At 48.6% G+C, this 10,932-nt stretch overlaps 1 protein-coding gene across 1 annotated transcript; it reads right to left on the bottom strand.

Annotated features, from left to right (window-relative positions):
• Nucleotides 1-2,716: 2,716 nt before the first annotated feature.
• On the bottom strand, nucleotides 2,717-3,634 carry LOC116823387 (olfactory receptor 51G2-like). The gene has a single exon (XM_032777878.1). The coding sequence runs from the start codon at nucleotides 3,632-3,634 to the stop codon at nucleotides 2,717-2,719; it is 918 nt and encodes a 305-aa protein (XP_032633769.1).
• Between the last annotated feature and the right edge of the window lie 7,298 nt (nucleotides 3,635-10,932).

The raw sequence follows: 10,932 nt of genomic DNA, 5'->3' as shown, positions 1-10,932 counted from the left end.
AGGGCAGGGCTTTTATCCACCTGTGCAGAGTCTCAGAGACAGCCCATAGTTTGCCCACAGTCACACAGGGCAAGGGAATCAAACCCATCTGCCTTGAGTCGCAGAGCAGTGCCTGGACCACAGGAGCAGCCTTCCAGACATCTGAGTGGTGACAGGCCCGGCTGGATTCTCTGCTTTGAGAGCAGAGCTCCCCTCTGCAATACAGAGAGCGGGGATGGCAAGGAGCCAGTTACAGGGTTTGATTCTCTGGCCTGTTCTCCCCCTGCCTCAGCAGTGTTTATAGCAGCCTGGGGGCTGGGCTGACCTTTGCCTCGTGGTAAGGGCTTCCAAGGGTTCAGCCCAATCCGGTCACATCCCTGAGGATCAGTGTGACCCAGAGTGTCCCTTTGTGGAGTGAGGTGGCCCTGCAGGCCCCCTGCCCTTCCCTCTAAGGTCCTTGCAATGACTTACTTTCAGCTTGGAATACTAAAAACAAGATCCTCCTTTGTGGGGTCACATTCATTCAGTCTTCTACAAAACATAAGGTCTCCTACTCTCCGGCCCCAGCCTGCTCCTTTACTCAGGATCACCCTCACCGCGCTCCTTGCTGGGGTCAGCGTTGGTTCAGGCTTGCCACACCCGCTACCCCATCTCTGCCCTGAGGCCCCGCCCCCTGCTCCCCCACGTCCCCTGAGTCTCCGCCCCCCCAGTCTGGCCATAACCGGGCCGTGGTAAGGGGCCTTGTATAGAGAAATATGGATAAGTGTCCAAGGTGTTGCTCTGTGGAACCCTGGGAACCCAGGCTGCGGTGGGTAGCCCCAGATTTTCCACCCCTAAGGGGGTACGTCCTGAGGGGCAGTGACACAGGCTGGGGGCTGCTCTCAGCCCCACCACCCAGGGCAAGTGGAGGGCCTGGGGCTCCTCAGTGTCTCTGGCTCCCTGGAGGGCTCTTACCAAGGCCCAGCTTCGGCTCCCAGCCTGGCCGAGGGTAGGGCCTATGGGGAAGAGGAGGTGGGGTTGCCAGTTTTGACTCACAGAAAACCAAACACCCTTGCCCCGCCCTCTGCCCCGCCCCTCCTCTGAGGCTCCACCCCTGTCTCATCCCTTCTCCGAGGCCCCGCCCCCTCTCACTCCATCCTCCCTCGCTCACTCTCCCCACCCTCACTCGCTTGCTCATTTGCCCCAGGCTGGGGCAGGGGGTTGGGATGCGGGAGTGGGTGAGAGCTCCAGCTTCGGGTAGGGGCTCTGGGATGGAGTGGGGGCTCTGGGAATACTTCAGTATATGGGAGGGGGCTCAGGGCTGAGGCAGTGTGTTGGGATGTGGGATCAGCTAAGGGCTCTAGCTGGGATGCGGGCTCTGGGGTGGGGCCAGGGATGAGGGATTCAGGGTGTAGGAGGGCCTCTGGGCTGGGGGGTGGAGCTGATGGGTTTGGAGTATGGGAGTGGGGGGTCTGGGCTGAGGCAAGAGGTTGGGGTGTGGGAGGGAGTCAGGGATTCAGGCTCCGGGCAGCTCGTACCTCAAGCAGCTCTCGGAAGCAGCAGCATGTCCCCCCTGTGTCTCTTCGTGTTGCTCCGTCTGCAGGCTCTGCCCCGCAACTCCCACTGGCCGTGGTTCCTGGCGAATGGGAGCTGCAGAGCTGGTGCTTGGGGCGGGTGCAGCACACAGAGTCCCCTGGATGCCCCTATGCCTAGGAGCTGGAGGAGGGACGTGCCACTGCTTCTGGGAGCCACACGGCACCATGGCAGGCAGGAAGCCTGCCTTAGCACTTCTATGCCACCGACTGGACGTTTACCAGGGTCTCTTTTTCACCAGACAGTCTGCTCAAAAACCAGATGCCTGGCAAACCTAAGAGGAAGAAAAGTGAGTAGCGACTCAGGGGAGGTCACCCTACACTGATGGGCTGGGCTGGGATAGGAGATAGCTGTGCCTCTGTGTGGGAGCTGAGGCCCGTTTCCACCCCTTTGCATTGCTGGGGCAGCACAAATGGAGCAGAAGAGGAGGGAACCTTGGCCTGAGTCTCTTGCCAGGATGCCTGTGTGTCAGACCCTCACTCACACATGCAGCTCTGCCCTGCCTCGGTGGGGAGTGGACTCAGCAAGCGTGTGGTGTGCAGGGCCATCCCCAGGGGTGGTGGGGGTGGGCTGCCTGAATGGCCTCTCCTGACATGGTCTCTGACATGACTCAGACACAAACACGTGGCTGAGGGCGTAGGGGAAAGGTGGATGTCCATGTCCCTTGAATAGCCCCTGTCCACAGTTGGTGCAGCCCCATGGATCACACAGCACCCAGAGGGCAGCTTTTCTCATGGCCCATGGATGTTTAACCAGAGACAGGACAATGACAGGCCAGGTGTAATGGGAAACAACATCCCCATCCCTTCTCTTTATTGACTGTATCCACAGGAATTCTGTGGTCAGAGCAGGCACTGATACAGCTCTTTATGGGCCAACATCCCACCTATCCCCTGGCTATGGATGAACACAGTCACTTTGTAAATGTTGCTGCCTGGCTTGGTTTCCTTCCTCCAGTGCCCCGTCCTCTCTCACCAGCCCCTCTCCCACTCCTCCAGACCATAGATCCCGTCTGAACCTTTCTCTACAGAGTGGAGATCACTAGCTCATGTCTTCTCAGATGCAAGTGTCCAGGATGGAATAGGTGGCCTGTGTTTTTTGTATCCCATGTCACCAGCGCTGGAGCTGGGTGATAAACTGACCCTTCACTTGACAAACACCCTGATTATCCTCGCACGAAGGTGTTTTTGCTTTTCACACTGTACACAACTGAGTTCATCAGGGGCGGGAACACTAGGTAGACATAGCTAATGAGAATTGGAAGCAAGGGAGAAGAGTTCTTCATGAATCTGTGTATCACAGACAAGCCGAGCACTGGTGTGTAAAAGAGCAGGATAGCGCAGAGGTGGGAGACATAGGTGCTCAGGACCCTGAGGCGCTCCGCGTGGAATGCAATGCTTAGCACTGTTTTGAGGATCATCACATAAGAGAGGAGGATGAGCATCGAGTCCAACCGCACCGTGGAGATTGTAACAAACAAGCCATAGATGCTGCTGACTGTGATATCTGAACAAGCCATCTTCATGACTTCCTGGTTTATGTAGTAGCAGTGGGAGAGGACACTGATTCGACAGTATTGGTAGTGTTTCAGGAGAAAAGGGAGTGGGAATATTACGGCCACCCCTCTTAGCACAAACACTAGCTGCATCTTGGCTATTCTTGACAGGGTTAAGATGGAAGCATATCTCAGCGTGTTAGAGATTGCAACGAAGCAGTCAAAGGCCATCAACAACAGCACGGAGGATTCAGTGAACGAAAATGAGTGGATGAAGAACAGCTGGGCAAAATAAGCATCAAGGCTGATCTCCCTAGAGTTAAACAAGAATATGCCCAGTGTTGACAGTATGGTCAATATCGATAAACCAAGGTCTGTGATGGCCAACATGGAAAGGAAAACATACATGGGCTCATGGACGGTTGGATCTGTTTTTATAATGAACAGAATGAGTGAATTTCCTAATATTGAAATAACATACATTAAGCAGAAGAGGACAGAGATCCAGAGATGGACGTCTTCCTGCCCAGGTATCCCAGTGAGAAGGAACACTGCAGAGTTGAAGTTGGTGTCATTGACAGCTGACATAATGTACTGGGCAGGTCCGAGGAGTTTTGAACTTTCCTTCCTAAAAGGAAAAAAAACAGAAGACTAGATGATATTTAATGAGACATCATTCTGCTCTGAGTGCAAGTCTAGAGATTCCCAGGAGCTCAAGGAAGATCAGCAAAAACATAGGCTTGGATTTACGCCACTGGTAGGCACTGCCAGACTCTATTAGACCTGTAGTCCATCTAGCCCAATATCCAGTGGCCAACATGAGATGCTGCAGAGGAAGGTGGAAGAAGCCTTGCAATAGGCAGCTATGAGGTAACCTGCTCCCAGGAAAACTTTCCGCCCTGTCACCCACAAGTTAGACATATTTTGTGGTGTAAATCAGGAAGGTTTTAGAGCCGTTCCAAAATTTTTAAAAACAATCCTCATTCCTGTAATGTATTTTCTGCCTACCCATATAAACATCCTGTTCCTCTCTGAATCCTGCTAAACTCTTGATTCCATTGATATCTTGTGGCTGTTGGTTCCGCAGCCTACATGAGCATGGTGTGATTTTACAGTCGTGACCTTCCCACAAACACCCTTTCTGGCCCTCCACTTCTGAGTGTGGCCCATTGTACCTTGCCATAGCAAATGCATCATGAAAACTTATCCGTGTAGCCCAGTTGGCCAGCTTATCTCTATTATATTCACCTATTTTCATTATATTTTGTGTTATTATATTCAACTGTAATGCAAGGACCCTACAGGCTCGTATCCTGTAAGACATTGTCTTCAGTAGTTAGCATGAGGCCTGAGGCCTATGAACTTTGGCATAAATAAACTTAGGTAACCCATAAGTTATGGGGAACTGGAAGTAAAGTGTAGGGGTGCAATTTTATGCATAGCAACATCAACCAACCATAGAACATGAACTGACACCAGCTTCTGGAAGGTTTCGATTGGAACATCTGACCACAAAGGTGCCATGACAACGAATTGACGTATATGATAATGGAGTGAAATCATAAATACACTAACCTATAGAAGAAGGACACCTTAACATTGGTAAAGGAAGGATATACGTATTTTGAAGAGGGGAGAAACCCCTATTAAATATGCATTAGACATGGTAAAATCAGCATAACATATTATAAAAGTGGCATACCAGGGCCACAGGGGAGAGAGATGTAGACCTTGGTAGGGGCCAGAGTGATGACCACTGGTGAAGATGAGAACGGTGATGGTGATGAGGAAGATAATGGCTAACATTTCAGGTTGTTCTGCAAGGGATGGTGTCAGTATGGGTATTCACATGTACTATCTGAATTATGTCTGTCTACCTTACTGAGTTACAGTTAACAATGCTTTCTAAAGCAAAAGTTATATCATTTACACATCTATGATGTAGCACATACATAAACCCATTCTTTCCCCTCTGATCTTCCTTCAGAGATGATTTCTCAGGTTAGAGAGGGACTCAAAATGTAGCATCTGTCATCTGGATTTCTTCACAACCTGAAAAGTTCGCAGCATCTCCGCCCTCATTCAATCATTTGCCAGCAAACAAAAGTCTAGTAGCTCCTCTGTCCCTCAGTTAATAGCTGACTGGTTCTTCTCAGGTTCTCTTCTGTCAATCTGTAACCTGTAGCCAGAGTGGCAACAGGCATTCAGATCAGTACGGAAAATATTCATGCCCTGGGTTCTCACTCTCTATTTTTCAACATTTTTCATTTGTGGAATCCTAATAAATTTCAAATGGGGTGTGAATACCTTTGAAAATCTTAGATATAGTCTGCAGACTACCAGTGGGTCGCAGATCACAAGTTCAAAACCACTGGTCTAGTGCATAGTACATAGTAACCCCAACCTCTGTTATTCAGCCATGAAGAGGGTTTACAGGAAGTAGATTTCAAAGTCAAATGCATTTGGAACTTCATTTCCCATGTGAAATAGTCTACTGCTCTCTGACGGCCTATGTCCAGTATTCGTAAAATCCATAGCACCCGGGAATAGCATTGGGACAGACATGGAGCTGAGCTGCCACAATGAATGTGTATGTTAAATCCAGTTCTTCGGATATTTGCCGTAGGACTATATTGGGTTAACTATTGGGATGTTGATGTTATGGCTGTATTATGAGAAACCAGTATGGCTCATCTTAGTTTAATAGCAGCCTGCTGGAAAACAAGCAGGAAGGGAAGCAACAGCTCAAGAAAAGCCATTGCTCAGTCAGCACTTCAAGGAGGTTCAGAGACCCCACAGAAGCTACAAGCTGGGATGACCCTATTTCTGGACTCCAGCCACATTACACAGACTGTTTTGCCATCACTGGGAGTCTGCCCAGAGGTGGGGCAGCTGTTACTGAGAAGCTCTTCAGGCTGACAGTCACAGACAGTGCTGGGGAAGTCTGAAGGCCTTCGGACTGCCTGAGTCCCTGTCAAAGTGGGAGGATTTGGAGTCAGAGATGTGTATAGACTGTTGGTTGAAAACCCTCTTGTTCTCCCTACTGTTCAGATTAAACAGTATTTTAGTTCAAGAAGGCTGGCTGGTTACTCGTCTCACCACTAGACCCAGAGTCCCAGAGGGAAGAACTACAGGTGCCAAACCCACTCGGACCTGCTGGGCAAGCACAGTCAACCCACAGTGTGTTGTAGCCCAAGGCTCAGTTTGAGGGTGGGAGGATCGCTGGACTCCACCCCATGACATGGAAGGGTACAAGGCCTGACATGTGGCACTCAGAGACCAGAGAGGGGTCAGAGATGTAGGTAGCCTTACAATTGTGAATGGTATCTAGAGGACAGAAATGCTGAAGCCCTCAGCCAGTCAGGAAACAGAAATATGCCTCATCTGACCTGTTACAACAGAGCAACGCAGCTCTAGATTCCTGCGTTCACAATAGAGCCAGAGAATAAAAGCTTTGAAAATATATTTGCTGATTAAATTCCCAGGAGTAAATAAACCTGAGGTGATTTGAGAATGAGTCACTGATATTCTGTGGGGTCTTCTGTCACTCAACCCCTGGCAGGATTGGGTCCAGAGCACACGGCACCTCCAGAAATGGGACCCCTTGAGAAATCCTGACTCAGGGTTGTGGTAATAGCCTCCTGTCCCAAACCTAGACTTTAGCGTCCAAAATCTGGGGGCTTACCTGAAACTCCCCCAAGCTCACTACCAGCTTGGATATTCTCGCTGCCACCAGATCAGGAATTGATGGGGCCTGATCCCCCCTTTCCTCTCTCTGGTGTCCCCAACCCTCCCTTGGGGGGACACCCAGATTCCAAATCCCTTGGATGCTAAAAGCAGGGGAGAAAACCCCTTCCCCCCTCCTTCCCAGGCTTGCCTCTTGGTCTAGCCTGTGAGTATCACGAAACCGGTTTCTCTGCTTCCCAAGAGATAAGCGTTCTCTACCCTCAGGACAATTGAGATGCAAAATGCCAACAGCTTGGCTTTGCCTTTCCCCGTGCCTGCCTTCCCGTGAGGGAGACAGGTACCTGATACAGAGGTGATTCTTTTTCTCTTTCCCCGTAGCCTGCTCTTTCCCTGAAAGCAATAGGAAAATAGCCCACAGCCTGGCTGTTCCCTTCCCTTTGCCTCCCTAGGAAAAGAAACTTCCACACGTTTTAAAAGAAAAGTTTATATAAAAAAAGAAAGAAAATATAAAACAATAATCTTGCATTAAGAAACTCAATACAGGCTCTTGCTTATAAGAAAATATGAAGAAACAGTCTGATTTAAAAGATAGCCCGATTAAACCAGTCCAACCAATCCACATACATGTAAATACAACCCAAAGCTCCTCATAGCCGAATTGCTTGGGGTTCCTTTGTACTCACAGATGTGTAGGAGAAACTTGGAGATAAGATGCAGTTAGGAGAAAGCTTGTTAACTCACAGCCGAGAAAACAAAAAGAGACACAGCCATCCACATCTATTCGTACAACACAAAGCTCCTCATAGCCGAATTGCTTTGGGGTTCCTTTGTACTCACAGACTTTTGGTATAATATTTGAAATAAGAAGGAGTTAGGAGGAAACCTTGTTTACTCACAGCCGAGAAAACAAAAAAGACCCCGAGTATACAAATTCCCGCCCCTGACTTTAAACAATCCAGTTCTCTGATTGGTCCTCTGGTCAGGTGTTTGGTTACCCTTTCCAGGTAAAAGAAACTTAACCCTTACCTTACCTATCTATTTATGACAAGGGTATGAGGGTTTTAACCCTCCAATTTCTGTGTAGCTTGAATGACTCACCAAGGAACTTGGGTACATGTTGGGGAGGGGCTCCCAAGCTACCTAGCACTGCCTGCCCTCCAGACCTGTCACTGAGTCAGCCTGACAGCCCAGCTGAGTCTTCTGCTGCTGCACAGAACATCTGCAAAGGTAAACAGCTTGCAGCCTTTCCCCTTCACTTCACATTTTAAAGATAGTGAAACTTGCCGACGTACTCAATTCCTGCTAGAAGGGAAGCTGCCGGAGGTCTTCATCCTAGAGGACAAGGAGTCATTGGAGAGGTTGCACAGGCAGCAGGTAATATCTGTTCCGATAGGGAGGGAACTGTCTTTATGAAGCGTGTTTGCACATTCCCTTGGGGGCCATTTGGCCATCATGGAACCTCAGCTGCTTGGCTATGTGTGCACCAGCTGTAACCCTTGGATCGTTCCAGTAGGGGAAAAACTTCCTACCTGTCAGGGTGGTTAAGCACTGGAATAAATTGCCCAGGTATGTTGTGAAATCTCTATAATTGGGGATTTTTAAGAACAGGTCAGACAAACACCTGTCAGGGATGGTCTGTATAATACTTCGTCCTGCCACGAGTACAGGGGACTGGACTAGATGCCCTCTCGAGGTCCCTTCCAGTCCTACAAATTTACCTGTGGAATAAACAGAGGGACCCAGGAATCCCCCAAGTTAGGTGCAGATCTCAGTGATCCACTGGTAGCTAGGCCCAACCACCCCAATCTCTGGGCCTCCACAACTGCTCTAGGACCCTCTCCAGCTCCCTACTAGCATAGGCTCATTAGAGATGTGCTAACAGAGTTTGTCACAGCAGGACCTGTGGACGCTGTTTAGAGTAGCTGATGGGCACAATACCCCAGCCATAGACTGATCGGAAGGTTTCGACCTTTCCATGGCCAGAGTGCAGCCATAGACTTCATCAGTGAAACCTTCATTTTCGTTATAAGGAAGAGGCACGTGAAAAGCTTCCAGTTTCTCTTGGGGATCCAGGCAGTTGCAGCTGGGTAGCATCATGGCAGCTGAGCGCACAGAGAAAAATGATCCATTTTCTATGAAAACTCACCCCGAAACATGGATGAAAAGGAAACATTTTAGTTTGTGTCAAAATTTTTCATGAGGGGAAAAACTCTGTTTTCCAGCTCAGCTCTAGCTTAAATCATGGACTTCTGCCGCCCGTGATACAGGACCACACTCCTACGTAGCAGCCTGGGCTGGCTTTAGGCCAATTCCACCAATTCCCCTGAATCAGGCCCTGCGCCTAAGAGCGCCCTGAGCCCAGTGAGAATCTTTTCCCTGGCTAGAGGCGCTTTTTTAATTTTTACTCACCTGGCGGCGCTCCAAATTTTCAGTGGCACTTCAACGGCAGGTCCTTCGCTTGCTCTGGGTGTTCGGCGACGGTCCTTCAGTGCCACCAAAGACCTGGAGTGAGTGAAGGACCCACCACCGAAGTGCCGCCGAAGACCCGGAGCACCACCGGGTGAGTACAAGCCCCATGTGTTTTTTTACATTTTTTTTTTAATAGTCATCCCTGCCGGGGCCCGGTCAAAACTGTTCAAATTGGGCCTTGCACTTACTAAAGCTGTCCCTGGTAGCAGAACTAAACCCCATCAGCCTCCCACATTCAGCATCCCCTGGACATCTGCTAAGGTGGCTATGCCGGCTCTGTAACAGAGGGATCCCTGGAAAAGGCTTGTCTGCAGCAGCCTATCCATCAGTGGAACAATTTAGAAACATGACAAAGGCCAAACTGGGTCAGCCCAATGGTCCATGTAGCTCGATGTCCTGTCTTCTGACAGTGGTTGGTGCAGATGCCTCAGGAGGATTAAACAGAAAAGGGCAATTATCAAGTGATCTATCCGTCATCTGCTCCCAGCTTCTGGCAGTCAGAAGTTTAAAGACACCCAGAGCATTAGGCTGTGTCCCTGACCCTCTCAGCTGCTAGCTATTGAAGGACCTACCCTCCATAAACTTACCTGATTATTCTTTGGATCAGTTATACTTTTGGCCTTGACAACATCCTTCGGCAGTGAGTTCCATAGACTGGCTGCACACTGTGTGAAGAAATACTTCCTTTTATTTGTTTTAAAATCTGCGGCCTATTAACTTCACTGGGTGATCCCTGGTTCTTGTGAAGGGGTAAACAACACTTTCTAATTCACTTTCTCCACAACACTCATGATTTTATATACCTCTACCTTATCCCTCCTTTCCAAGCTGAACAGTCCCAGTCTTTTAAATCTCCCCTCATATGGAATCTGTTCCATACCCCTCATCATTTTTGTCACCCTTTTCTGTACCTTTTCCAATTCCAATATAACTTTTTTGAGATGGGGCAACCAGAAGTGCATACAGTATTCAAGGTTTGGGCGGACCATGGATATATATAAAGGCAATATAATATTTTATGTCTTATTTTCTATCCCTTTCTTAATGGTTCCTCACATTGTGTTAGTTTTGATTTGGTTTTGGTTTTTGACTGCTGCTGCACATTGAATGGATGTTTTCAAAGAACTATGGGTAATGACCCCAGGATCTCTTTCTTGAGTGGTAACAGATAATTTACACCCCGTCATTTTGTATGTGTAGCTGGAATTATGTTTTCAGCGTGCATTACTTTTCCTTTGTCAGCATTGACTTTCATCTGCCATTCTGTTGCCCACTCACCCAGTTTTGTGAGATCCCTTTGTAAATCTTTGTAATCTGCTTGGGACTTAACTATCTTGAGTAATTTTGCCTCGAATGGGAATTTTCCCACCTCTCTGTTTATCTCTTTTTCCAGATCACTTATGACTCTGGTGAACAGCACTGGCCCCAGTACATACCCCTGGGGGACACCACTAGTTACTCCTCTCCATTCTGAAAAATGACCATTTATTTCTACCCTTTGTTTTCTATTTTAACCAGTTTCTGATCCATGAGAGGACTTTTCTTCTTAATTCATGACAACTGACTTTGCTTAAGAGCCTTTGGTCATGAACATTATCAGAGGCTTTCTGAAAGTCCAGGTGCACTATATCCTCTGGATCCCCCTTTCCTACGTGTACCATGATCACCTCTGGAACCTTTTTTTAAAAATCAGCATTACATTAGCTGTCTGTCAGTCATCTGGTACAGAA

The sequence above is a fragment of the Chelonoidis abingdonii genome, chromosome 1 (assembly GCF_003597395.2).
Source record: "Chelonoidis abingdonii isolate Lonesome George chromosome 1, CheloAbing_2.0, whole genome shotgun sequence".
Taxonomy (NCBI): domain Eukaryota; kingdom Metazoa; phylum Chordata; order Testudines; family Testudinidae; genus Chelonoidis; species Chelonoidis abingdonii.
This window is presented reverse-complemented; position numbering and strand designations above follow the sequence as displayed.

Excerpts from the sequence above, each read along its gene's own strand:
- LOC116823387 (XM_032777878.1), bottom strand. The coding sequence starts at position 3,634 with ATGTCAGCTGTCAATGACACCAACTTCAACTCTGCAGTGTTCCTTCTC.